Below are 25,555 nucleotides of genomic sequence, written 5' to 3' on the forward strand. Positions count from 1 at the left end.
ATGATATCTCTATGTGCTGAACGTCAGTGTGCTATCTCGAATTTTTAGCTTCACACTACGATCCGAGGGCCATTCGAAGCGGATAAGATCCAGAGTTGCAGCCAGGGACATATGAGCTGTCATCGAGTAATGTCATCCGCCCCTCATCTACAGGTAAAAACATTGATTGCGTACCTTGATCCCCGACGTTGAAGGGCAAAGTCTTGAAGGGGTCCGAGCCGCCCTTGCCTTGCCTCGGAGGTGCTCCTGGGTTGAAAAGGCTGGTGAAGCTGCTTCCGACCTTCCACACGAGCACGACACTCTCGTCGAGTGAGACCGTTACCAGTCTCCGGCCGTCGGGCGAGAAGCTGAGGCCCGCCGGTCGCTTCTTGTGGCCTTCCAGCACGTACAGGCGGGTCGCCGTCTTGAGGTCGTACATGACGACGGCGCCCTCGGAAGTGCCAACAGCAAGACGTTGCGTGCCCATATGAAAGTCGACGGTGGGGAATCTACGGTGGAACAAGCCGGGCGTGAGGTCATGACGGACGACGAAGCGAGGTTGCGACCTACGTGCGGACCACCTGACCCAAGATCTCAGTGGCAGCATCGAATACCGCTTCGCGATTGGCCGTGAGGCTGGGATCCAGAGATTTGATGACGGCTTCCACTAGGCGCGGTAGGTTCGGCAGGATGATGAGCGGTTTCTGTGTCATGCCACCTTGTAAGTGTTGCAATGATGTAGGCATTGGGCAAGAGGTCACCTTCCGGATGAGGAACGCCACCATCTGCATCACCGCCTTGCTATCCGGAATGCTTTGCGGGTGCAGAATCTCCAAAGAGAGCGTGGTCATGAACAGGGGCGTATTCGTGCCTGCCAGGTGAAGCACCGCCAGCCGCGCCTGAGGACCAACGTTCTGCGGCGTGATGCTGTCCTTGGACGAGGTGGTGGCTAATGCGAAGAGACGGCGGAGCAATGCCATGGCATCGACGTAGTGCTGCCACGTGTCGAATCCACGCGCGCAAAGCTCGATGGCGAGGGCGCGATGGGGAGAGCCCTCGTCGTGGAGGTAGGCGGCGATGGACTTCGACACGTCTGATAGCGTGCTGCGATATCTCCCTCAGCGACGGTTCGTAAGAGATCGGATGGAAACTCACTTTGTGGACAGAAGGCTGTACTTCTCGGAAGCGATGGATCCGCAAATCAGCAATGCCACGGCCGCTATCCGTGAATGTTTCGTTGCGTCCGGCTGAAGGTTAGGCACTAATGGAATCATAAGCAGGAGAGCCGGTGCCAGCGGATTGTGATAACTGACGGTGGTGCGCCCAGTCGTCAGCAAGAGACATAGTTTCATCATCTGACAATGCAGCAATTTCTGCATCCATGACAACGCGGATGGCTTGTCGAAGCTCTCCTGCTAAACGCTGAATGGCATCGTCTGCGATACTCTTGGAATTCACATACCCGATGCATCGAGCCAGAGGTTGGCTACGAATACAATGCTCGGTCGTCGATAAGACGGGCCCACCGGCGCAGCCAGAGAAGTGGCATAGAATGCAAGGACGGTACTGGCGTCATGCGCCATTCCTAAATACCGGTAAGTAAATGACGGACACGCAATCGCCAATGCCAGCGTATAGTCGTACCTTCGTGAGAGGACAACATTCGTAAGAGGCAGACAATCGCCAGCAAACGCGTCGCCGATGCTTCCGGTGATATCCTCCACGTATCCTCGGGGGCGTGAGCGAACGGAAGGCATACCGATCGACCACTGTCGGTATCGTCAAGTCGTTTAGCCTTCGGTACACGGCTCAACGCATGAATACGTACTGTGAGCGCCCAACAGGTATGCCAACAGGTTTTACGCCCAATTTATCTCGGCATATGCGGTCGATCTCCACGTTGAGACCGGGAGTCATGAGCATGCCGAGGATACAGCGTATCGTCTCCAACATCAACTTGCCGCCTCCAGAGCTTGTAGACAACAATTGCGAGACGTCAACGAGCAACGTTGAGGCTGTCGCGTGAAGTCGTGAGCAGTTTGCGCAGATTACGGCTGGAGGCGTCTACCTGCGTCCGCAGAGCTACACGGTGTCCGGAGCACTTGATACGTATTCCGACTAGGATCGACGTCCTCGATAGACCTACACGTATGGGTTTGACATGGCCCAGGAAATATGAGACTGTTACTCACCATTGTACCCAATCGCTCTGCTTGAGCATCTCCTCGGCTTTCTCGAGCGACATGGACCGCCAAAACTCCAGCGTGTTTGTGTCCCACAAACGAGCCCGACCGTCAGCATAGAGCAGCAGCAGGTTGCCTTCCCCAAGGCATGCTCGAGTTAGCGGTGCCTCGGATCCAGGTACAAGGTACAAACTGAAACGTGAATGTCAATCCTTTACCCGCGAAGAAAGACTAGACGATCTTTACAATTGATACCCGTCAAGAGCGATCGTGCCAATGGTACCATCTTGAGATACGCACAGAATGCATCCCCGAGCGCGTCCAAGCTTTGCGTCCCCGATATGTATGACGATCTTCAGTGGCACCACGAACAGAGTCCACCTCGCCAACATCTTCAGATCACTGTTGGTGTCGGGCTGAGTATATGCACGACTCGGGAACTGAACACTAGCCTGAAAGCCCATATTGCGACGGTACCGTCGTCAGCGCCGCCCACTATGAGGCGCTCCCCAGTACGCTCATTCCTGGTCTGGTGCAAGGATGTAATATAGCCTTGCAAAGGAAGATCCGACACGAGAGATGCAGGGTCTGAGGTATTGGGACCGTTGGCCAGCTTCGGAATAGAGGTACGACGAAGGTATCCATCGTCTGCATGCTATAGTATAAGCGAAAGCCCGATCAAGCGTTTAGAGTCATACCGTAACCGCAGATGATGTCGTTGACATCCACAGGGAGCATCGCCGTTACCACAGGGATCTTGATCGTGTTGGAGGACGTTAAGGATGCGGACCGCCAGAGCGTGGCCACAAGGCTCCGTGTAGTCCCTTTCGTTGACTTGTCGGTTGGTTGCGAGGGAGATTGTTCGCTGTTGACAGCGTAGAGCTGCACTTTCCTCCTCGCCTTCCTCGTGATGCGTGTGGACAGCGCTTGGTATGGCGACACCAGCTCGACGCTGTCAGACTTTGTAGGTAGGAAAGAGATTCTATGAAGCAATCGAATACTCAAACAATGAACTCAGCGACGGTGGCAAGGATCGTAGACAGCCTTGAACTTACTGCTGGACAGGAAGTTCGGACGATTTGATTGATCCTTCCGACTTGGTCGAGCTGGTCGAGGAATCGTGTTCTAGGCTGTACACGTCAGCGTGGTCCTGGATTCAAAGGATCAATATATCATGAGATTGTTGAGCGATGGCCAAAAAAAAAATCGACATACATCATAGACCAATGCATAGTGTCGTTCGTTGATGAATTGGACATCTTGAATTGATGGGACAGTCGTCTCAAATACTCTGGTCAACTCCCCTTGACGGAGTTCCCAGCCCTATGGGCTATGGTAGCATGATCGACGATCAATACGCACGAGAACTTACCGACAGATGTTCTGGAAGGTTGCGACTCCATACGAGGCAAATTGAGCCGTAATCATAACTCCGACTCCGGACGCAAGCCTCGAGAGCATCGCCTTCCTCCAGTACTTTGCCAAATACGGTATCCGAGCCCAGCTCTACTTCCGAAGCATCGTCGTCGGCGTCCCGGTTTTTCTCTAGCAAGACGACATCTTCGGCAGAACGGGACGCGAAAACCTTGAACGGGTTGGGCAGGGTCAAATGGTGCCCATCTGACATCGATTCGGCATGCGTCTTCGGCCCGGAGCTAGTTGCCGGTGCCGCGGGTTCCTTGGGCTGGAGAATGAATGGACGTGATACGAGGTCTCCAGACGCATTGACGTAGATTAAAGACAAAGAACCTGTAGACAGGCGTCTGCATTAGTGATGACAGGTGTTCCTAGCCACCCGGAATGCCTTACCGTGGCCAGCCCTGTGTAGCGCGATTCCTTCCGTTGCTCCGGCTATATACCACTCGCCGATTTTGTCCATTGTTGGCGGGTCAACGTTGCTTTCTTCCTGCGCACGATGCATAAAGACAACGATCCGCGTCGTGTTCTCAGCTTGAGAATGTGCTTGAGAATCTAACGCCGTGAACAACTCGTCTTGGCGTCCGCATGCAATACATATGGTGTCGCCGGTTTGCTGTACCAAAAGAATGCACCAATTCAGTTATATTCTATACCTTCGGCAAAAGGATATTCGAACGCACCATCCCAGGTTCTTGCTCTACGACATGAAGATTGTGCCATTCCCATGCATGTTCGTCGCGCTCCGAACCGGCTGAAACGCTCGCACGCGAACTGCCGTCGTCCAAGCATATATCTGCTAAATCACTGAGGTATTGTCAAAACTGGCCGTGGACCTGCGAACATTCACTTACCCGTTCTCTTGCAAAACCAGAATGGACGAAGTCTTGGGAAGCAGATGCATTGCAACAACCCCACAACCGGGACCCGTCCGCGCCGGTACTGCATGGAATTTAAGGGCCAGAGAAGAATGCTCCGTTGGCACGTCCACGAAGGTTGTGCCCGCTCCGTCCGGCGAAGACGGAGGTGAAAGAGATTGGACAGAGAACGCTGGAGAGTGCGTCGCCGAGAGTAGAGAAGTGGGCTGACGGTTTAATCTGGACCTTTCTCCCGCAGATGCGCTAGGCGAAAGCGTCGATTGCTTCGAGGGAGGGCTCGTTCTGCCGATGGCAAGGTCTGGTTTGAAGCTCGGCATTATCCCGTCGAGCACGGAGTGTTCGCGGACACCGCTGTTGGCGAGGATGCCCTTGAGCTTATCCGGTTCGTCATCGTAATCCACGTAATTCTTCGGTGCTTCGGCCTGCGAGGTCGTCACGCCTGATACTATCCGAGAGCGTGACGTGAGATTGAACGGAGCAGACATCCCGAAGCCATGTCCTGGGGAATGAGATCTTCGCCCGGACGCGGAGGTCGAGCCAAGGCTGAGAACGGAGCGGGAGGAGGGTGAAGGTGATGTGGAACGAGAGGAGGCAGTGATAGCCGATACTTGTTGGAGGTCGGGCACAGATGTGTTCAGACTTCCTTGGGGTCTGTTCTGCGCAGCAATGAGGTATACGGAACCGTCCTCGCACCCCAGAACGACACCTCTATCCTGAAGTCCTGCCTTCGGATCATCGGTTGCCGCTGGAAATCCCCAAGAAATAAGGCGAAATACAGAAGCTTGAGTGAGTGAATCTTCCACGCTTGAACCTTCCCCGGGAGATGGCAATATGAACGGGACAATGAGTCGAGATGGATTCATGATCGACATTTCCTCCGACAACACCTGCAGCGCGTTGGTGACATCAACACGCGCTCAGTGATGCTCGCTGAATGATCTAGAGCGTCTCGCTGATATCTTGCTACCTTCAGATGGTGTAGAGCATCCTCGTGAGTTGAAACAGCCTGTAGTGCCGTAATGCAGAAGGAGAGACACCGCGGCGGAGGGAGTCCGAGCAGACGACCAGAGTCGAGGTCTGTTCCAATGGGCACGTGAGCCTGTGAAGGGGGGGGGGGGGGGGGGCGGCGTCGGGGCTAAGGCTGTTAGTGTTGCACATGTTGCCCCGCGCGCTCTTTGGCCAGAAGCAGCACTGCAGTCTTCTACTCACCTTCGTTCCTGTTGCATTCCAAGGAATCCGGAGCCAGCTCTAAAAATGGCCCAATACTGCTTTTCCTGCGTCCGCTTCGAATGGCTCGAAGATATTTCCTCGGCTTCAGACCGTTCCTTCCAATGAAGTGATTCAGGCTGTTGTCAGCCAATAATGAACAATTCTCTAGACAGGGTACCCTTAATACTTTGCTAGAATCTCTTGTCGTGAAACAAGCAGATGACAGGAGAATCCGACTAGACCGGATCTGCAGCCACTACCCACTGCTATTGAATGTCCAGCCTCTGCGATAAGAGTTCCACCGGCCTCCTGTCGTTTCGAGGCTTTCATTCGGGCACTAGAGTTCCTTGCTTTTCTGCATTCCGTGATCAGTTTGGAATACTTCCTCGCCTTCGGTGCCTGGACGTGCTGTCATTCACCTCGGATCCCTCTGGGGGTATCGGTCACAACATCTACGATGCCGCTACGTGCAGATCATTTACGTCGCCCAATCCTCCCGGATCGAAGTGATTTAGGATCATTGGAAATCACTCCGCGTCGATCCATCCGCACCCGCACCTGTAAGTTTCGCGCATCGCGGGGTAAGCCGTACTCCAGGCTGTTCCTGAACCACTAATATTCCTGGCTGATTGGTCGGCTGTCTAAACGAGTATTACTTTGTTCAGATCTAGGGCTAATCATATGCTGCTTCGATACTTTCGGCGCTTATACCCTCCGAAGCGATCGGCGGACTACACAGCCATACGTCACAACCGCAATTGAACCTTTTCCGGCGACATGGCATTGGCTCGCCTTGTACTCTGCAGCTCTTTACGTACCGCTTGTGGGATCTCTGATATTGTTCCGGACACCTCCATGCGATACTCTGGCATGTGCCGCACTGCAACACGCCCTGGGCCTCTTTCACGGTCTTCTCGGCATCTTCCCGCAGGACGTTCCGCGCGGGCTCGATGACGACAGTCGGGAGTATGTGGTAGTAGCCTCCGATTCAGCGGCCACGGATGACCGCAATGTTCAGCCAACTCGGTGAAGGAAGGCTATATTTCTATGTCATAATTTGGCACGTCGCAGACGGGAGGCAGTCGATCTCGTACAGTTCGCGGACGTAGGAATTGTTTCCGAGTCGCCGCTGAGCCTGCAATTGACGGTCAGAACGTCCCCGTCCATTATCAGGTACGTACCTTCCAGGCTTCGCAATTCGCAAATGGGATCGCCGTTGTTGTTCCGCAGATTCTCAGATATACGCTTCGGCAAAACCCCGACATACATTCAAAAACATGCATATTGCAGTACGCGGTCGCGACGTGTACATTATGATCAGTAGACCGTCGATCAATACCGTCTTGCAGGCTGACACAACTGCCAGTTCTCCGAGGCCTGTAGCTGTCTGCCATGGCTCTCCCCTCCTCTCCTTCCTCGCCCGCTGATTGCGGATAACTTCGCATGCCAATCTTCCCATCCTCTCTGGCACTTGGCTGTCGTGGTTTCCAACAGAAATGAGCGACGGTACGACCAACTCCATTGCCATTCTCATCTTCACGACTTGTATATAGCATGCCGCTTGGACACCATTGGAACGCATCCGATCTCAAGCCTACATACATCTTACTCTCAACCCGTCCTCCACCAGAACGATGTCTTGTGGGTTCACTCAAGTTCCGTCTCAACGAATCGCATTTCATAAACCGCTATCTAGACCGTCTTACTCTGAACAATTACCTTCAGGCGAATTATGGTAACACGAACGTACTCAAATGGCAAATCATTCAGAACGGCAACGGCTGGCTCGCCCAAGCTTTAGGTTTGCTTTTTCGTAATCTTGTTCAGTTCGGGTCATGAGAAATCTCTCTTACAGTCGCTGGCCAAGATCTTGGGCGCGGTGCAGGACCAAGTCAGGATGCCGCGAAGGAGCAAGCTGCTCAGCAGGCTTGTCACGCGCTAGGTATCCACTAGAGTCTCTCATTGCTACATGTTCGTCAGTCATTTGAAGTTAGAGTGCCAGTGCTAATCAATCGCTTCGGGTGATCCAGCATTACTTGCACACATCTTTAACAGCGATTCTGTACAATATCTAGAGATTGTTCAGCTATTGTAGCCTTATCTTGGAATATCTTGAGCGATGTGAAAACTACACGCATAAGCATATTGGAGATATCCAGGGGTGTAACGCGCTTCTCCGGCACCTGTAGGCAAAACGTATATTCACAGCATGAGCGAACGCGCTCTACCTTCATCATTCTGTAGCTATATTCCCTTACATGTGAATCCTCTAGTCCTTGAGATTTCACTTTTAGCAGCCTGGGCCACCTTTTCTCTGGATCAACCCACTTCGCGAATCAGTTTAGGCCAGTTGTTCATTCAGCGCAGACTTGAGATAATGATAAATAGCTCGAAACTATAGTACAATCGAGTAAACGATGGTAAACCGTACTCCCATCGCATAGTCGGATATTAAAGGTCTGTAACGAGGATCACGTATTTCAAATGCTCGTAAGGTGCATTTAAAGATCTGCGCATGCTTGAAAGTGACAACATGGCTGAACGTACGTGCGTGACATGTTAACGTCTTTCCGAGGGAACCTGTGCATTACGAGCGGTCGTTGATAATCTCTACCCCCTGCAGCCAATGCAAGAATGAAATCACGACTTGGAAAGCATGTAGGAAAGTTGGAGCGGTCCGTCAAAGCGTTTAAACAGGATTGGTCACCCCATTGGGGGAATGTCGAATTTTGCACATCACTGCGGGGTCCTACCAAGATCTCGTGATGCCGCACCAGCGACGCACCGCATCGACCAGTGATCACAAGCCAAGCATGAGCCCATTCATAGAATAGTGGTAAGTCCTTGTGACATCAGCTAATATAGCCTCCTGTAATATGACAACCGTGAAGATGCTGCGCGATGGTCGTAGTATGCTACGCAATGTGCGCATACGTCTCTTGAAAATATGCGGAGTACTAAGAACGAGCATTTAACCGACGAGTTTTAATTCCCTCGCACATTTACACGGTATCTCACCAAACTTGATCGTGGGGGGTGTCGACTGTTGCAAATGTCTAGCACTAACGCAATCGACACTTCTGCGAAACGGAGGTAGCATTTATTTCGAAATCACATAGATGAGGTTTGGGTACGGCGATCCTTAGTATAACACCCGTACTACATGATAACCTGTGCTCCCTTCACGAATGTAACGTGCCCTTCCATCCGCTCGCATTCCACCCTCTCTCGAACTCTTCCGCAGAGAACCGTTGTACGGCCCACTGTCGCGCCCTCTTACGCATCGCGAGCTGCTCTGTAGGCGACATCACGAGAACAGTCTGGAAGGCCTGGGCGAACTCTGTGACAGTCCTCGCATGGTATCCTGGGAATTAACGCACGTTAACTACAAACAGACACAAAGTGGATATAAGACGAACCGGTGGGCTGGCCGTTGTAGGGCACGACGATGTCGTTGAGCGGCCCGCCCGAAGCGTGCGTGACGGGTATCACGCCGGCAGCCTAACGATAAGACATGCTCAAAAAACTGTCAGTATATGGGATATGATGGGATCTGACCATGTATTCGACGATGTTGATCCCGAAGTGTTCGTCCATCATCGTGCTCAGACCAATACTTGCCCGCGAGAGCCACTCCAGTATCACGGGGTATGGTGCGTTAACGAGAAATTCCGTTTGATTCTATAGGTAAAACATCATTGAGGAAAGCCGGAGCGAAAGAGCAAGGTGACGAACGGACCTCAACACCGAGTTCTTGGGCCAGCGCCTTCAGTCCGTCTACACGAGCAGCGTCATCCGTGTTCCTGCTGCCACCAATGAGCACGAGCCGGACCTTCTTCTCTCCGACGGCATATTCTGGATGATTCTTCAAGAGTTCGGCGAACGAACGGAGTTGAGCGGCGTGGTCTTTCTCGGGTCTGAACAGAAGAGAGTGCGTATGAGACGGTGACGTCGCAGGTCCATCAGAAGTCCGTACCTAAACTGTGCGATGCTGAGGATGACGGGCTCCCGGTCCTCAAGCGGGAACTCAACCATCTGTCGCGTATCACACGGAGGATAGACGATCTCCGGCAATGTGCTCGGCGCAGGAGAGATCATCTCAGAGATTGAATATAACCTCGGGGTGGAAATAGCGGGGAATATGATCTAGCATGACGTAATGTTCAGTTTGAGCCAACGAGACAACATGCTTAAAGTACCTTCAAGAGGTATATTGGGCTGCTTATGACGAGTATGAAGGGAAGGAGTAGGAGCGAGAGCGAATCGAGCAATGGATCCTTGTACTGCACGACGGAAGTGACATGGTTCTTCGTCCAAGACGAGTTAACCATCAGAAAGCGCGCGCGCCGAAGAGCGTGTGCGTATTGATGCATGAACATGCGATAGTACCTGTAGCACAACAGCGAATATTAGTACAGGCTCGTTTCGCTGATGCTATACGGAGGAAGACGGACTGACAGTAGTTTTCCGAAGCTGAGGACGCCAGAGGACGACACGGCAGCAGAGTTCGTGTGAGATGCTGTCCGTGTACGAACGCGCTGGAGCATGTCGGTAGAAATGGTCGGATAGTGCACGTAGGCCCCTACGGGAATGTTGCCTAGCCACGAGACAACGTGAAACGAGAAGGCGTAGCCCATCGTGTCTGGGGACGAAATAAGATTGGAACTCGGCGACGTGGCTTCGGAACGCACCAATGAATAGGTCTGGGATGAATGCGGACATGGCCTCCCATGCGAGGTACATACTCCCAAGGCTCTGCCCAAGAAGCGTAAAGCGCGGCCATGTGGTGTCTTCGACGGCCCAACGCGATTCGAGGAAAACGAAGCCAAGGGTCGTAGGCGACAGCTCGATGTCGAATTTAGACTAGTAAGATGTTCAGGCGCAGCACCGGATAATGGTCTCGGGATAAACTCACCTTAACATTCGCGATAATCTCTTCCTTAGTCGCATCGACATCTCCACTGTAGACTACGCTGACAATGTCCGGTTCTGTGCGCTGAAGCATCGCTATAGCAGTCCACAGCACGCGTTCTCCACCTCCACCAGCATTGCTAAATCAGACAAGACTGGTTCGCATAAGACATCACAGACAGAGCGCGAGCAAGAAGAGATGACAATGCGACTCTTCTGACCTCGCCGGCGCGAGAGACGCTCACCAGTACGGATGGAAGAAACCCACGATCTTCTTGCTTCCTGCTTCATTCTGAGGTATCCCCAGGCTCGTCAAGAGCTCCTGTCGTTTATACGGTCGTTCTCTTCGTAACCGCTGGGTATATAAGCTGAAGCCGAGAATAATGACGGCGCATGGCGCTAGTGACAGCAAAGCGACGGTGATTGGATGTTTCGGTGAAGGTAGCTGGAGAAGGAGGCGCAACACAGTCCCTGCAGCGATTATAACGACCACTGATCGGAACATTGCATACAGTCAGAGGAAAGACTGGCAGAAGACGGACTCAGAGCAGACTCAAGTGGAAAGACACATCTTAACATCCGCTTCGCACAGCCATCACGAAAAGTCGTGGCCGCGTTAGCTTTTGCAGCCCTTCCTTCGCTTTGCGCAGCGTTGCATCGCACTGCTAAACGGCAGTTCGATTGCCATCGAGAAAGGATGAAGACGTTTCAAACAGCTTGTGCACAGGAAACCCTATGGTAATTCCTGCACGACTATATGAGTACATGATATCATCCAACCGTAAGCTACGTGAACAGTGATGGAGAGGAAAGACATAAGAAGATATAAACGAGTGATGGGCATGAAGAACGACGTTCTCTAGTCTAGATAGTCTAGAAAAGACGTAGGGAATCAAAGCAACGACAGATATCCTGAGATGCATGGGTAAGCAGGGGCATGGAGCATATGAAGGACAGCGACATACACAAACGTGTGGATGCGACTTTAGGCGTCTACGAGGCCCAACACCGCACCCTCCCGCACCTCACCCGTCCTCATCTCGACGCTCCTGAAGAACTCGACTGCCTTACCGGCCTTCTTCTCCATCTCCTCCGCGCCCTTGACTTCCTTACCCCGCTCCTCCATCGCGCTCCTGAACCGCTCCTTCAAGTCCCACGACGCCAACCTCAACACCTTCCTTGTCTCCCGCGCAACCCGTGCAGCCTGCGCGTCCACATACATCTCGGATCCATCGCCGGCCTTGACGAGCTCCTTCCTGATACGCCGGCCGATGGTCTTGGGGACGGTGGTCGGGAGCTCGAGGACGAAGTACGCAGTGAGGCCGATCGCGAACGCGCCCACAACAGGAGCCGCCCACTTGCGAGCTGTCTCGTTCGCGAGCATATCCGACACGCGCACGAGGCCCTCAATGATACCCCGAGCGCCAAGCGCCTGACCGCCGACCATCGTCAGCGCGCCGACACCGACCGACACGACGCTCAACGCGGTCGCATTCGACTCCTCGTCCTCCTTGCTGTCCTCACTCTCCTCCAGGCCCAGGCGAACCCAAACGTGCTGCATGTCGAAGAGGTCCGCGAAAGTGGTCTCAAGCAAGTCGGGACGCTGGGCAAGACCGATGCCAAGACCGAGGACACCGCCGGCGACTACAGAACGTAAGCTCTTGCGGCGCTCGGCCTTGCTGCCAGGGCGTACGGAGAACATAGCCTCCGGGACGAAGACGCGACGACTGCGCTCGACACCCTCGGGGAGATACTCGTCGGCGAGCTTGGACACGGCATCGACACCCCTGGCAGTGGTAACACGAGCCTCGTCCTCGGCCATCTTGACAGCGAGATCGATGCTCTGCAGGAGCACGCGTCGAACGTCCTTGGCGTAGTCCCAAAGGTTGAGAATTCCGGGGTAGGTAGGCATGCTGAGCACCTTGTCGACGCCGGGCTGGCCCTGGGCGACCTTGTCGAGGGCAAGTCCGACGATCTCGCGCGTGCGTGAACTACTCTTGCGCGCACCGTCCTCCTCGACCGCCTCGAGGTTCTCCTCCAGCGCCTCGCGGCCGTTCTGCATCTTTTCGAGGACGGGCCGCGCCCGATCGAGGTCGTTCTTGGCGCGTTCAAGCTCGGTCTGAGCGACAATCGCGTTCGCGCCGGCGAGGAGGTCGATATCGGAGAGGAGCTTGGTGAGGTAGGTGGAGGCGGGCGCAAGCTTGGACTTCTCGCGCTTGGTGAGGACGAAGCTGCGCAAGCAGCTCTCGAGGGTATCGAAGGAGGGGTGCGCGCTCGCGAAGTCCATGACCTGCGCCGAGTCGACGAAGTGGACAAGGTTATCCGCATCTTCGTATGTCTTCGGGCTGAGCTGCTTGATCTGTTCCAGCACTAGACGACGACACTTCTCCTTGTTCCGAATCTGCGCGTACTTGTTGACGACGACGAATATGTAGGCCTTCTCGTGGCTCGCGTTCCACAGGAACTCCTTGGCGGAGAGAGTGAAGTGGTTCTCAGCCGATACGACAAAGACCACGACGTCGATCTCCTCCTGGCGAGCGAACAAGGCCGTAGTCTTCAAGCTGTCACGGTTGAGACCCGGTGCGTCGATGAGTGATATGTCGACCACGCCATTGTGCAAAAGTGACTCCGCAGGAGCCCGGGCATCGCTGAGGTATAGTTTGATGACCTGCTGCGAATTTTCGTTGCCGTCGACGATCTCCTCCAGATCCTTTAGCTCCCTGCGAATGAACGTCTTGTCATCCGCAACATTATACTCGACGCCCTCCTTGACCAGGTGGATCTCCTCCTTGCCATCGTTGTCCCGCGCATCGCGAACCTCACAAAAGGCCGTGGTGCAGGGCTGCTGGTCAACAGGCATGATCTGGCGGCGGAGAATCGCGTTGACAAAAGTTGATTTGCCGGCGTTGAGGTCGCCAGTGACGAGCACCTTCGACGAGGTGTCTTGAATGCGCTGGCGGAGCTTATCGACGTGGTTCACGGAGGAGTTGATGCGCTCGTCCAGCAAATTGGCGATGGACGATTTCTCCAACTGGGATACGAGCGCGGCCGGCGACGATGACGAACCGTGCGAGCCGAGCTTGAGGTCAAGTCGGAGAACGTTGAACTCCGCAGCCTCCGCATCCGACAGCAACGAAGCCTTCTCTTCGACCATTGAGTCCTCCTTCTCTTCCGGCACGTCCTTCACCGCGGACATGGTCATCGCCCGTGCCATGCCCTTGGCGGGACGGAAAACGACCTCCGTCTCCGAGGTTGGATCATCGGCGAAGGACAGAGACCGCCGCGCGCCGGCGCGCTTCTTCTTTGTAGTATCGTGTTCCACCACCTTCTCCGTAAACTGGGGGTAGCGAACGACCCAAGCATCCTTGTTGAACCGACGCAACTCGGTCAGGATCGACTTGGTCAAGTCGATGGCACCAACGAGTCTAGGCCCATGTCAGTGTTGCATTATCTCTTCCTCACTGAAAGGACCTACCGGTCGCGGTGCTGAACATAGGCAGATTGCACTTCCTCCGCGTTCATGAGATTGTCAACCGTCTCCGTCTCCTTGGTGGGAACGGGGGCGCTCTGCCGAGAACCAGGGGAGTATGACTGCGCCATCGACGTCTGTGGTGTGTAATAGTAGTCCGCGAAAGCGGTAAAGCCGAATGGCGACGACCAGTCTTTTGCTGAACTCGATGTTGACGACGACGGCAGCGACGAAGACGACGAAGAACGGCGGGAAATGGGAGGATTTGGGATGATTTCACACCAAATCACACGAACCTCGTGACGAGCTCCGACCGTATCCGAGCGGCTCCGTTTGCTCATCCTTCCGTATTTGGTAATTAGCCCCTAGTCTGGATTCCTTCCAGACTTTCCTCCGTAAGTGCTTATTGCGCCACGGCTTACGATCTACGAATGACTACCACTATAATATACACGGGAACAGAAAAAGAAAGCCTACTATGACATGCGCCCCCGGAGGATGAGAATTGGAACGTATACTGTTACACTGTAGGCTTGGGCGGTCGGCAGCATTTCAGGACAGCTAGGAGTCCGCGTCTGCATCAATATTCAGATATTCTCCTCGCTTGCGGAAGGCCATTTTGAGAACCTTGATCTGGTACGGGCTAATTGCAGCAGTCACGCCAGGCCCGAGGATCAGCAATTCCTCGTCGATCCAAGAGTCGCGATCCTCGTTCTCCCATGAGCAAAGCCCGTCCAGTTGATCCTGTCGGACACATGGAAATGAGCAGAATGACCCCGTCAAGCCAGCACGCCCGACCGACCTTGCCCCTGATGCCTAGGTCGTGAAGGACGGGTTGTATATTGAGAGGCAAACCAATGCTCGTCAAGAAGGCGCCTATAGCATCCGCGGGTGTCGACGATGCGCGACCGGGCTCATCTTTGTGATTGCCCTCGAAGGTCGAAACTTTCCGCGGTTTGCCTATGTAAGGGCGCGCGTGATTAAGGCGCGCGCTTCGCCGAACAGAACGTTGCCGCTGCAGCAGGGTAGATTAGTATGAGCTGAGGGGACCAGCGCAGCGCGGTACGCTTACCGAAGTGGTGGGCATGTTCGTTCTGCTTACACGCTCCGCTAGAGGTGTCCTGCGGACTGCCTTGGATGATACTGCCTTGGACGGAGCTTGACTCGATTTCGCTCGAAGGACGGTGGGCGGGTCAGGCTCCTCGTCGCTGTCCGAGACGAGATTAATCACATCGCTGTTATAACCGTGCAGGAGGAGAAGAGGCTCGGCGGCTTCTTCTTGTTTCACTACAGGGGCATCTTCGACGAGGAGGTCCGCGTCCACTTCTTGAGGTACCACCTCGTGTGCCGCGGATCGGTTGTGTACCAATCGCCCCATGCCCGTTGCGTTGCTTTGGTCCGCCGTGTCTCCATCAACCTTGAGTTGTGACTGGATGGGCAGATCTTCAATTCTTTCTTGATGTTCCGCCGCCGATGCCACAATCTGCCCGACGCCTCCCGTGCTACTGTCGCCTTTCGGTGCTCCGTCGTCGTCGTTGCCGTGAGGACATACACCTTGCTGGTTCTTGTGCTTCGCAACACGACCGCAGCAGATGCAGTGCGCCGCATAATCAGCGATGTATTCCCTGACGGGCCACAAGTTTTCGTACGCGCGGAAGATGGGATGCTTGTTGCAGACCTACGGGAAGAGAGCCGTGTAACGTGAGTGTTCACAGATCAAGTACGACACGACTCGGAATATCCAATCACCTCTTCCAAACATGCGTTTACCGCAGCCGGATCCTGCTGGTATAGATGCATATCAGGAAGCAGATATACCTGCGCTGCGAATCGCATATCGCACTACGATATGTATTTAGTTTACTACCGAAAGGGAGACGGTCTTTGGGAATCGCACAGTCATCACATCCCAGTCCTTGAGCATCGCTCCTCCTTCCAATCCCATCCGCTCTTGAAGTCTGACAGTGGTTCCGTCTCTCCTTCTTGCAGGAGCCCACGGTATGAGATTTTGCGAAGTCATGAAGGCCCCTGGGCTGCAGGATTGAGCGCAGGCGACAAGGCGGAGTGATTAGGCTTTTCATGGTGTGAGAGCCGCTTGCCCAGAATGCCAATAAGCTTTTGTTGAATCGTGATCGCGGAAGCAGAGCGATAACGACGCAACAACCACGGGGCGAACGCGTTCACACATCATGTGATCGCGTTTACCACTGGCGTGAGCCTGCGTGAGCGTGAATCACCGCTTGTTCGCTCTCTTCACTGAGCAGCTTTCTGGAATCTGCACTACCATATGGACGATCCATGACAATACAACTACATTACGGACTCATCACATCGCTGATTATGGAAGGGGAAGGACCTCAGCATTACGCCGCTTTTTACGCGATATTCTCCTTCCCCTTGGACTTGCCTTTCGAGTCGTTCGACATCTTCTGGCCCTGGGCGAAAGCTCTTTTAAGGCACAATAAGTCGAGAGCCGTAACGGCAGCACCGGTGGCGCCAATTCGGGCCCCCTTCATCTCGGTGTCCAACCACGCATCGCGCTGTTCATCGCCCAAGTCATACAGACACTCGATAGCCTCCTTTCCAGTCCGTGAGCTCGCGACTTTGGAGCTCTGGCACAGGGATGCCGAGACGAACCTGATCTATTACGCCGAGTTCTTGAAGTACAGGTCGTAGATGAGACAGCGATCTTCTCTGGCTGGAGAGCAACGCGTGTAGTGGATCTACCTCGTCGTTCTGTGTATTCTGCGACGTCTCCGGCTGCGAAGCTGATGTACTCGGTACGCAGGAGGGTGGACACCCAACGAAATACGGGCGACCTGTGAGGATTGCCGCGGGCGGATGCATGTGATCGTCCGATGAAGAGGGGCCAACCGTGCGCTGCTCCGATGTGGCCCCATTCAGTAATGTATCATGCTACAGGTGAACTAAAGGAACTCACATGTGTGCCATGAGTAGCGGGCGGTGGAGGTTTTTGATAGGGCTGAATGTGTTGGTGCATCGACACAGATAAAGGCGAATGCACGCCCGATGCTCGAAAGGCAGATGCGGACGTCTTCAAGACAAATCAGCCAACGGCGTACGCACTGAAAGTATAGTTACACAACACATACCGTGTTAGATAAGTGCGCAGAATCATTCGTTTCCACAATGTACAATTCTTCGATGTCCTCAGAATCGCGCGAGAGGTCAATCAAGTCTTCATCCTGCTCCTCATAGGCCGGCCAGACGATCGCGCCGTTTCCCTGTCGATGACTTGGCGGTGAGTGCCACCGGCGGCTCCTCAACTTGGAGGACTGTAGCATTGCTCTAGGCCAATCGGCACGGTGTCGGTTAACGTAACAGTATCGATCGAGATACTCCGTGACTGGCCATGCGTTTTCATACTGACGGAAGATTGGATATTTATTACATATCTATAGGCAATGGCGTTGCGTTGAAATGTAATGTCATACCCCACGCAATAGTTCGACACATTTACCTTCTCGATCACATCGGCAACAGCGACCGGCGCCTGCTCGCACAGCACCTCCCCTGGTTGCAGGCGCTCCTGGACAAGTTTGCGCATATCGTACTAGAACGGGAGTGAGCACATGTGCAGGCTGACACAGTCCTGCTCACTGTTACGCGCTCGAACTTGTCGGCAAACGGTGTACCTTCACGGCCCATCCTCTTGATCAGGGTATCCTGGGATTTCTTCTTCAACGCCGGTTGGGGAATGAGGTGGGATATCATGGCTGGTCGACGGCAGGGTGAGTGCGGGATGAAAACCGCAAGTGCGGAAGGACGAATATATAATCCGAGTGGAGAACTCGCGGTCGGAGAGAAGTCAAGCCTCATTGCACAAGCTCAAGGTTTAGGGACCAGCACCCCGCGCCATGCTGCACGTCGTTTGTAAGAGTTGTTGATTGTATTCCACTTGATCCGCCCGCATTGACGGCGATTCACGTAATCCGGTGGTGGAAGATCGCAGCGTTGCAACGACTGTCTAGATCGACTCTTTGGTGCGTTGACACTGTTTGAGCGAGAGAAAACACTTACGAGGACTGAGATCAGAGAAATTAGAGAAAGAGAAGGTGAGAACAAAATGATGAGAAAGAGGTTCAGAAATGAATGATTGTTAGGCGATGACAGCGGCGCAGTCCCCAAGATGCGGCGGGGATAATCAGAGTCACGGAAATTGACTTGTATATGATATAGGTGACCTCACTAATGCGCGGGGATGCGGTACGGGCTGATTCTCGATTCACAATCCCCGATCATTCTCATAGGAGCGAAGTCCGTTCAACGTATCCTATCGAGTATACGGAGGCAAGCTGTCAAAGTCTGCCTCGGACGGAACCCTAATACCTGATTTGATCCGCCCGCTTCGGTCACCGTTCGCGAATTTTGGGTCGAGGAAAACATTGTGGCTTTGAGACAATTGACTAGAATCTACTTTATGGTATGGCTAATCCCGATGATCGAAGGAAATATCATGAAGACAGTAGAGAGGAGACCAGAACGGCGAGGACGGATTGTCGAGGAAGAGAGGTACGCGAACGGACGAGGGAGGCAATTAGGCGATGGCGGCGGTGAAGGGAGCGTGGGGTCCCCAAAAGGGGATGGTGAACGAGTCGCGGAATTGTAGTGCAATATGGTACACGGGGGAGAAGAGGCCGGACTGCGGGGTGACGTCGTGAATGTGCCGGAACCGTGATAAGGAGGAACACCTGTTGGAACTCAAGGAAGCAGGAAAAGGAGCGACGATGGCGAGGCGCCGAGGAAAGACAGCGAAAGCGGGCTATACAAAGAGCCACCAATATCCGCGATACAACAATAGTCCATCCGAGTGACGTTAAGCCATGAAGGTTGACGAATCTATACCTGGCGTCGAAACCAGGCTAAAATTGATCCAGAGATCACATCACAACGCATTTGCAACAGCCGCCGCCGTGTTCGGGCTCCTCCAATTGCAATTGCGCCGGCTGTCTCCGTTTTTCGTCCATCTGCTGTTGCGGCTGTATACCAGCCCCTGGAATTGGCGTCCCGTGCCCGTCCCTGCTATAATGCGAGAAGGGGGCTGGCGATGCCGTCCGTGGACTAGGTGTACCATTGAACCGGATCGGGGTCTGCTGGTCGAGGTGTAGAGGATCGGGTCTAAGTCGTTGCTTGCCGGCAGGTGGCTCTTCCCCAGTTGGCGGGGGATCGATATCGGGGTGTGTTTGGTCGTCCAGGCGAGGCATTTGGCCAAACTCGTCCATGTTCCCTGACAGACCATCGGTCCGTGGGGGGCGGTATTTCGAATAGTCATACCCGAATGTTCCAGGCGCCTGCGGTCGTATGTGTCAGTCAACCCATCATGAACAATATTGAATGTGTTACGGGGCTCGAAGGGTTTTGCATGTAACGACGACTCACCGGTTCATACTCGTAGCTGGCCCTCTTCTGAACAACCTTCGGGCTCCCATCGGCCTCTTCGTACTGCTCCTCCAAGCCCTTCTTCTTCGCCACGGCGGGCAGTACGACGTCGTCCCAGTTTCCATTCGCCACCTTCGGCTGCGTCCACTTCGGAATGGCGTCCGCGAGGCTGGTCTCCCCGTCCAACGAGTCCTCCACATCGGGATAAGAACCGATCGACCGACGGTTATCTTCATTGAGCGATGACTGCGGGACGCGGCGTTGAGCGACGGTCTTCGGTTTCTTCCCAGAGGCGTTCGGCGAGCTCTTGGCAGAAGCAGGTGATACGCGGCGCTTGGAAGCTGGTGTAGTAGGCGGGGTTTGCAGAAGGCGCTGTTGTGAACGCGAGCGTTGCTGCGGCGCCGGAGCATTTGGTGAGCGACTGGAGGAGGGTGACGCCTTGGAGGTTGACGCAAATGGGGGCTCAGAGCGGGCACGGGAGCTCTGGGCGGCAGGTGCAGTGGTCGTGCGGCCAACCTTAGGGCGGTGGTTAGTGGGCGTCACACTACGCGCTCCAGCCCTCGGCGTCTCCGCTCTCAGCTGCTCCTTCCCTATCCTGGTAGTATCGTCCTCGGAGGGAAGGTCCATCTCCACGTCTTGTTCCCCCTCGCCCTCCGTGTCCCTCTCCGCGTCCGTCAGCGGCCGCTCGTCCAACACCCTCGCCAAGTCTTCCTCTGCCTGCTCGTCGAGGTAGAAACTCTCCCTGGCACCGAGGCTATCCGCCCTCCTCCTGGACCCCACCACCGACCTGACATCCGCGCGGGAAGTGGCGCGGCTGCCAGGACCGCTCGGCCCGAACTGCTTGCTCCGGAGCGAGTGCCCATGTTGCGCAATCTCGAGCATCTCCTTCCTCTTCCCGACGCGCAGCTCACCCACGCCTCCATTACGAGACGTGTCCCCGCGATACCAATGCTCGAAGGGCCGCTCCTCCGACTCGTTAGACATACGACCCAGAGGCGTGCCGTCCTCATCGTACGCCTGCGGAGACGGCGTGTACGACGTATTGTAGTCATACTTAGATCGAAATGAGGAGCCGACGGAGTCCGCGGGGAAAGGCGCCTGCTCATTGATGATGCGCGAGTTCTGGTGACGGAGGGGTACGGAGATCATCTGCGGTGAGGGTTTGGCGTCGGCGTGGGTCTCTTGAACGGCCCATAGGTCGTCCTTGTTCGCGGAATACCCGTTCGCGTGAGGGTAGCTGCCAGGGGAGCCCGCGGCGTTCGTCGCATTATGGCTGGTCACGCTGTTCGTGCGCGCGCGAGCGACCGGTATGCGGCTGGGCTTGATATAGTCCGCGTTGCGGTCGACCATAGGGGAGTTTGAACGTGAGCCGCTCCCAGCGTCGGGAGACCACGGCTGGGAGTATGTACGGCTGCGCTTAGCACGCGACGGTGTCGACGCTGTTCCGACGGCGGCGCCAGGGGCCCTAGGTGATCGGGAACTAGTTGCGGACGTGTAAGACTCGTCTTGAGCGCTCCTGTAGGTATTTGCGGTGGCGGCCGATGCTGCGGTGGTCGGGCGGTGGGCGGTCCTGAGATTGTATGCATCCTCGTCGCTCATAGAGGTGTTCGATATCCGCTTGGACAATATGCGGCTCTCGTTCTCCAGTCCTTTGTAAAGTATAATCAGCATCTTATTTATGCCGTTGACGAATGCGACGAGCGGGACGCAACATACTCTTCCGGAGACTGGGGACGATGCTCTCGTCCCATGAGGGCAGCGCCGATTGTGCGGTCGCTGTCAGCGCCATTGTTGTCGTCGTCAGTCCTGAAGGATTCTAGAGGTAATGTCAGAGAGAAAGAAAGGGGAGGTAATAATGGGAGTTGTTCGATGTCGCGCGCGGCGAGCATCAACCGCCCGAGGACGCCTCTGACGGCGACGGAGGAAAGCGAGTAAGGTAGGGCGTGGGAATACGTCACGGGCCTGCGATCGGCGCCGCTCCGAATGCGTCAGGCCTCCCGCTCAAAGCACACCACTACATCACGTCCTGAGTCAGGTACTGCCTGAACAGCGCCGCGAGGCGATCGAGAATGCAAGAATTGAAGGATCCGAGCAACCCGAAACCTAGGATATCTTACGGGGATAGAACATTGACCATCAAGATACGGCTGCAGGCAAGCACAGGACACGTTAAGGCTACATTTCATCACGGACCGCGGCACTCGTACGCGCTGCGCCGAATGACTGGTCTAGCCACGTCTTGATGAGTTTATTAATCTCGTGTGGATGCTCCAGATGCGGCCAGTGCGCGCCGGGTACAAACTAGGAAGGAGTCCATCAGCAAGTCATGTCCACCGACTTCGTAGTCTGATGATGGTATTCTCACCTGTGTATGGAGATTCGGCACGTACTTCTTCGATTGCATGAAGAACTCTGCAATCCTCCAGTTGGCCACCGGATCCTGTTGTATCAAGCTTTGAGCGATTCAAATACGCGAAGTCCTGGAGTGTGTACTTGCATTAGTGGGTAATACCGACAACGCGAGCTGCGGGACAGTAAAGTTCCCTTGCTCCTGGGCGAGCTCCCATGAGCCACGGCGGTTCTATACAGGTTTCATTAAGCGCGGATGTGTGACCAAAGAAGAGCTCACTCCGTGAGTGTAAAACTGTAGAGCTGACCGCAATTCACAGGATGAGCGTATTTCAGGGTTGTCATGGCGAACGCGACATACTGTGTGCGAAGCCTTGAATCTGATATTGTTCGACAACATACTCCTCCTCCGCTTCGGAAAAGAAGGGTATCGATGGTATCTACCAGATGAGACAGCTACCAGTCAACACTACGTCCTCTTGAGTACCCCTAGTAGTGTCTCACTTCGAGGCCATTCCAAGATCCCATGAAAGTTGCCACATCCCGTAGAAACATCTTCGGAACAGCGCACTTCGCCGTGCGGAAAGCCGCCGTGAGCGTTCTCCTGACGTTTGTTCCTAGTTCCTCCGCCGCTTGGTGCGTATTGTCCGCGAAGAATGTTTGGTAAGAGATGGATGTAATGAATGGTAGGAGGAAGGTCCTGATGCGGTGCATGAGACGAGCGCCAAAGGTAGACGGCGAGAACGGGTGATCGTAGTTGATATACTGTAGAATGTTCGTACCGGTTAACGCCTGATCCGCGCACAGCGTATATGCATGGAGAAAATGCCGAGACATACCGGTAATGCGATGCCGATGACGGAGTCGAAGATGTCCGGTCTCATTCTCGCTGCCTCGTAACATATTTGCGAGCCCCAATCGTGCCTTTGTGCGTACATCAGAGTTATCCCAGAAGACCAGTAACTGATGAGCGTGCATACCCAAGACAGACTACGTCTCCTGGCGGCACGCCTGCTGTCCCCAACACGCATACCAAATCACCAACCATATCACCCATGGTGCCGCTACTCTCAACGTCGCCTGGATGAGTCGAGGCTCCGAATCCTCTCAGGTCAGGTACGATCAACCTATAATCACGCTACCCTGCCAGCGGTTAGTATCTAGACTCTGCAGACTGCAAAGCATGCACGCGACACACCTCGAACTCTTGTATTTGCTGTGACTACGTACTCCAGAGACTCGGCCATCCATGCACCATAAGAATGGTACGCTTCGCTCGGGGATTCACATCGACGTAGTCTTTGCCAGCTCGATCCTTAGCCAGCGTGAACGTGACCGCTAGTGCATTGAAGTCAACCTACGGAGCTGAATGACCACGTTCTCGCCGCGAGCCCGGTTCAGTGCGTTACACTCTGCGGTGCTCTTGGGGTACAATCTTGGGTCGAACGAAGATGGCCTCACGTTGACATTCGAGTGGGTTGCAAAGTCTGACGAGACGCAAAGCACCGAAGTCAAAATGATTGTACCGAGCAGAAGGGCGCGATGTAGCAGCATCTGTATCATCGACTTGGTGCTGCAGACCAAGTCATACCGATGGACTCGGACGACGTTCGCGAGAGAGTCCGGCTATCGGTCGTCCGGTCCTACCCGGTCGGTCAGTTCCGCAAACTTCTCACGACCATCCCTTGTCTCCGACTCACGGGTCATCCTGTTTATGACGGAAGAACTCGCTGTTTTCAGAGAACCGATGAAGGAAAATTAGCCGATGGCAGCTGCCAGCGGCGGAGATATAAAAGAGACCTAGGGCGACATAGGACAATGAGTCCGCTGCCCATCCCGTGGAGACATGGCGCGCTCTCTTGTCGGATTGCTGGTAGCGGCGTCTTGTGCTGTTCTGTCTGCGTCGGGCGCTGCGACTCCGTACGTGCTCAGTAAGCGGGCTATATCGCAGGGTATGTGGGTGCAGTTTGTAAAGTGTAAAGAGGTGACGATGACCTCTGCTTCGCTCCTACAGACGTCTATGACGATCTCCTGTGGTACTGGCAGTACGCTGATTCGACGGCGATCAGCAACTGCGCGAAGCCGAACGGAAACGTGTTAATCACGGAGGTATGTGCAGATCATACCATGCCTTGATTGCTGTACGAATAACTCCTCAGTTTGTGAGCAACCCGCTCATCGATTCGGAAGGCTTCATCGCACGGGATGACAACCGGAAAGAGATCGTCATCTCCTTCCGCGGATCGTACGTCCATCTTCGCCATTTCTTCTGAAGTGATCTGACGTTGAAAATGCCAGAACCACTATTCAGAACTATATCTCGGATGTAGAGCTCGTTCTCATTCCTTACGACATCGCCAACGTCACCGCCCCATGTAAGTTCCGGGCTTTCTGCCTGAAAATGCACGTGTTGCACGAACTCAACCATGCCTCACAGTCGGCACACTCGTTCACACTGGATTCTTGACGGCGTGAGTGATCAAGCCGTTATGGCGCGTGCTCGACCAAATGATCGGATGCACGACAGCTACAAAGCGGTTGCGACCGAGCTATTGGCAAATGTTACCGCAGTCGCTACAGAGTACCCGGACTACGCCATCGTACCACTTGGTCACTCGCTTGGAGGGGCAATTGCTTCAATCGCCGCGGTCTCTCTCAAAGCTAGTTTTCCCGACCGGTCCGTGGCATCACAGAGTCCTATCCCCTGATATGTCATCATAACCTCTATCTCTTCCAGCCCGATGCGGCTCTATACGTACGGTCAACCGCGCACTGGAAACGCCGTCTACGCGACATGGGTCAACGACAACTTTGCAGACAACTCGTTCAGAGGTACGCGAAGAAGTTACGATCAGTGAACGGACCATTGATCAACTCCTGCGCTACTGCAAGTTGTGCACAGAGACGATTGGTGAGTCGTTGGCGATGCTAAGACCATGTTCTTCTATCTCATGCCAATCTCAGTGTACCCCAACTGATAGTCGAAGCTATTGGCTACCAACACCACGGGACTGAATACTGGCAACTCACGGATCCGTCATCACCCGGCAATTTCGTGCACTGCGCTGCCGGTGGAGAAGATCCGACATGTCAAGACTCCGTTCCTCTGACGTCGTTGAATTGTACGGACCACGTCACGGTTAGTCATCGTATTTATTGCGTTTACAGGGTAGCTGACACAGGGCGTTGACTCAGTATATGGGGATTCCTACTGACACACCGTTTTGCACTTGAAGGCGGTGCGAATCGGGTGTTCATGGACGCTTTGACGAACAGAAACTGATTCCGTGTGCACTATACCTTGAGTGAACGTACGAATTATTATCATGGCTCTGAGAATACTATGACGATGTCGACGAAACACAAAAATCAAGAGTAGCTTTGGCGGAAATACGTGAGAAATCTGCTTAGTCACACATAATTTTGGGTCCTTTTGTGGGAATTATGCATAGTTATCCTCCATATATAGTTATTTATTCCCACATCTGCTCTCTGGAACTGCATAAATTTAGCCTGACTGCTATGCCATTATGCGTTTATGCAGTATCTCCCTAGCTCCCCGCAAACCACGGTGGTTCCGAGCCCAAACCCTATGCATCATGAGAATTATGCATTATGTGGCTATGCATTATGAGGTGTTCGACTGTAAGTAGTCATGTGTTTGTCGCCAATGTCGAGTCCCACACGGGCATCTTTTGCCTCCTGAGTCACTGCAGCAACAACGATGTACACTTTGCACCTCCTCGCGATTACAAGAAACG

General features: G+C 54.2%; 8 protein-coding genes across 8 annotated transcripts; 1 reads left to right on the forward strand and 7 right to left on the reverse strand.

The window, feature by feature from the left end:
• Positions 1–9: 9 nt before the first annotated feature.
• On the reverse strand, positions 10–4,941 carry PUNSTDRAFT_130551 (uncharacterized protein; the record flags this gene model as incomplete). The annotated part of the gene is made up of 20 exons (XM_007379797.1): positions 10–116; positions 175–488; positions 550–683; positions 741–1,083; positions 1,135–1,240; positions 1,293–1,391; positions 1,442–1,564; positions 1,624–1,748; positions 1,808–1,994; positions 2,048–2,121; positions 2,172–2,354; positions 2,409–2,602; positions 2,659–2,810; positions 2,861–3,144; positions 3,218–3,312; positions 3,378–3,485; positions 3,535–3,911; positions 3,972–4,194; positions 4,262–4,385; positions 4,433–4,941. 20 exons carry the CDS (start codon positions 4,939–4,941, stop codon positions 10–12), a joined length of 3,861 nt encoding a protein of 1,286 aa, XP_007379859.1.
• A 3,822-nt stretch (positions 4,942–8,763) lies between these two features.
• On the reverse strand, positions 8,764–11,150 carry PUNSTDRAFT_141047 (UDP-Glycosyltransferase/glycogen phosphorylase). Its single transcript, XM_007379798.1, has 10 exons — positions 10,822–11,150; positions 10,581–10,716; positions 10,357–10,528; positions 10,124–10,307; positions 9,865–10,054; positions 9,642–9,811; positions 9,405–9,582; positions 9,224–9,346; positions 9,085–9,166; positions 8,764–9,029 (listed from the first exon to the last, which is right to left on the reverse strand). The coding sequence occupies exons 1-10, from the start codon at positions 11,079–11,081 to the stop codon at positions 8,848–8,850; spliced, it is 1,677 nt and encodes a 558-aa protein (XP_007379860.1). The 5' UTR covers positions 11,082–11,150; the 3' UTR covers positions 8,764–8,847.
• A 196-nt stretch (positions 11,151–11,346) lies between these two features.
• On the reverse strand, positions 11,347–14,270 carry PUNSTDRAFT_49566 (transmembrane GTPase fzo1). Its single transcript, XM_007379799.1, has 2 exons — positions 14,052–14,270; positions 11,347–14,001 (listed from the first exon to the last, which is right to left on the reverse strand). Exons 1-2 carry the CDS (start codon positions 14,174–14,176, stop codon positions 11,562–11,564), a joined length of 2,565 nt encoding a protein of 854 aa, XP_007379861.1. The 5' UTR covers positions 14,177–14,270; the 3' UTR covers positions 11,347–11,561.
• Positions 14,271–14,606: 336 nt separating this feature from the next.
• On the reverse strand, positions 14,607–16,019 carry PUNSTDRAFT_141049 (uncharacterized protein; the record flags this gene model as incomplete). Its single annotated transcript, XM_007379800.1, has 5 exons — positions 15,943–16,019; positions 15,795–15,887; positions 15,118–15,723; positions 14,848–15,060; positions 14,607–14,789 (listed from the first exon to the last, which is right to left on the reverse strand). Exons 1-5 carry the CDS (start codon positions 15,988–15,990, stop codon positions 14,607–14,609), a joined length of 1,143 nt encoding a protein of 380 aa, XP_007379862.1. The 5' UTR covers positions 15,991–16,019.
• Positions 16,020–16,420: 401 nt separating this feature from the next.
• Positions 16,421–17,831, reverse strand: PUNSTDRAFT_141050 (uncharacterized protein; the record flags this gene model as incomplete). Its single annotated transcript, XM_007379801.1, has 6 exons — positions 17,667–17,831; positions 17,527–17,619; positions 17,159–17,461; positions 16,987–17,100; positions 16,683–16,925; positions 16,421–16,624 (listed from the first exon to the last, which is right to left on the reverse strand). The coding sequence occupies exons 1-6, from the start codon at positions 17,778–17,780 to the stop codon at positions 16,421–16,423; spliced, it is 1,071 nt and encodes a 356-aa protein (XP_007379863.1). The 5' UTR covers positions 17,781–17,831.
• A 612-nt stretch (positions 17,832–18,443) lies between these two features.
• Positions 18,444–21,352, reverse strand: PUNSTDRAFT_118198 (uncharacterized protein). The gene is made up of 3 exons (XM_007379802.1): positions 21,162–21,352; positions 19,446–21,094; positions 18,444–19,357 (listed from the first exon to the last, which is right to left on the reverse strand). The coding sequence occupies exons 1-3, from the start codon at positions 21,232–21,234 to the stop codon at positions 18,947–18,949; spliced, it is 2,133 nt and encodes a 710-aa protein (XP_007379864.1). The 5' UTR covers positions 21,235–21,352; the 3' UTR covers positions 18,444–18,946.
• A 190-nt stretch (positions 21,353–21,542) lies between these two features.
• Positions 21,543–23,389, reverse strand: PUNSTDRAFT_118199 (alpha/beta-hydrolase). Its single transcript, XM_007379803.1, has 10 exons — positions 23,156–23,389; positions 22,993–23,093; positions 22,775–22,937; positions 22,634–22,718; positions 22,299–22,559; positions 22,156–22,234; positions 22,075–22,097; positions 21,943–22,026; positions 21,811–21,885; positions 21,543–21,746 (listed from the first exon to the last, which is right to left on the reverse strand). Exons 3-10 carry the CDS (start codon positions 22,849–22,851, stop codon positions 21,621–21,623), a joined length of 810 nt encoding a protein of 269 aa, XP_007379865.1. The 5' UTR covers positions 22,852–22,937; positions 22,993–23,093; positions 23,156–23,389; the 3' UTR covers positions 21,543–21,620.
• A 234-nt stretch (positions 23,390–23,623) lies between these two features.
• Positions 23,624–25,273, forward strand: PUNSTDRAFT_141052 (alpha/beta-hydrolase). Its single transcript, XM_007379804.1, has 10 exons — positions 23,624–23,746; positions 23,809–23,903; positions 23,954–24,039; positions 24,093–24,169; positions 24,232–24,265; positions 24,322–24,471; positions 24,532–24,626; positions 24,687–24,705; positions 24,759–24,933; positions 24,990–25,273. The coding sequence occupies exons 1-10, from the start codon at positions 23,641–23,643 to the stop codon at positions 25,026–25,028; spliced, it is 876 nt and encodes a 291-aa protein (XP_007379866.1). The 5' UTR covers positions 23,624–23,640; the 3' UTR covers positions 25,029–25,273.
• The last annotated feature ends 282 nt before the right edge of the window (positions 25,274–25,555 follow it).

Source organism: Punctularia strigosozonata (assembly GCF_000264995.1).
Source record: "Punctularia strigosozonata HHB-11173 SS5 unplaced genomic scaffold PUNSTscaffold_2, whole genome shotgun sequence".
In the NCBI taxonomy this organism is placed as follows: domain Eukaryota; kingdom Fungi; phylum Basidiomycota; class Agaricomycetes; order Corticiales; family Punctulariaceae; genus Punctularia; species Punctularia strigosozonata.

Bases quoted from the DNA above. Each gene is read 5' to 3' on its own strand.
- PUNSTDRAFT_141052 (XM_007379804.1), top strand. From the start codon at position 23,641: ATGGCGCGCTCTCTTGTCGGATTGCTGGTAGCGGCGTCTTGTGCTGTT. The intron at 24,040-24,092 runs GTACGTCCATCT...TGAAAATGCCAG, and splicing joins GTCATCTCCTTCCGCGGATC to AACCACTATTCAGAACTATA. The intron at 24,934-24,989 runs GTTAGTCATCGT...GCGTTGACTCAG, and splicing joins ATTGTACGGACCACGTCACG to TATATGGGGATTCCTACTGA.
- PUNSTDRAFT_141047 (XM_007379798.1), bottom strand. From the start codon at position 11,081: ATGTTCCGATCAGTGGTCGTTATAATCGCTGCAGGGACTGTGTTGCGC. The intron at 10,717-10,821 runs GTGAGCGTCTCT...TGTCTGATTTAG, and splicing joins GGTTTCTTCCATCCGTACTG to CAATGCTGGTGGAGGTGGAG. The intron at 10,529-10,580 runs GTGAGTTTATCC...ACATCTTACTAG, and splicing joins AGATTATCGCGAATGTTAAG to TCTAAATTCGACATCGAGCT.
- PUNSTDRAFT_49566 (XM_007379799.1), bottom strand. From the start codon at position 14,176: ATGGCGCAGTCATACTCCCCTGGTTCTCGGCAGAGCGCCCCCGTTCCC. The intron at 14,002-14,051 runs GTAGGTCCTTTC...ACATGGGCCTAG, and splicing joins TATGTTCAGCACCGCGACCG to ACTCGTTGGTGCCATCGACT.
- PUNSTDRAFT_118198 (XM_007379802.1), bottom strand. From the start codon at position 21,234: ATGGCGCTGACAGCGACCGCACAATCGGCGCTGCCCTCATGGGACGAG. The intron at 21,095-21,161 runs GTATGTTGCGTC...TACTTTACAAAG, and splicing joins CGTCCCCAGTCTCCGGAAGA to GACTGGAGAACGAGAGCCGC. The intron at 19,358-19,445 runs GTGAGTCGTCGT...ATACGACCGCAG, and splicing joins CCAGCTACGAGTATGAACCG to GCGCCTGGAACATTCGGGTA.
- PUNSTDRAFT_118199 (XM_007379803.1), bottom strand. From the start codon at position 22,851: ATGGGTGATATGGTTGGTGATTTGGTATGCGTGTTGGGGACAGCAGGC. The intron at 22,027-22,074 runs GTGAGCTCTTCT...AAACCTGTATAG, and splicing joins TACAGTTTTACACTCACGGA to AACCGCCGTGGCTCATGGGA. The intron at 21,886-21,942 runs GCAAGTACACAC...TTGATACAACAG, and splicing joins TGTCGGTATTACCCACTAAT to GATCCGGTGGCCAACTGGAG.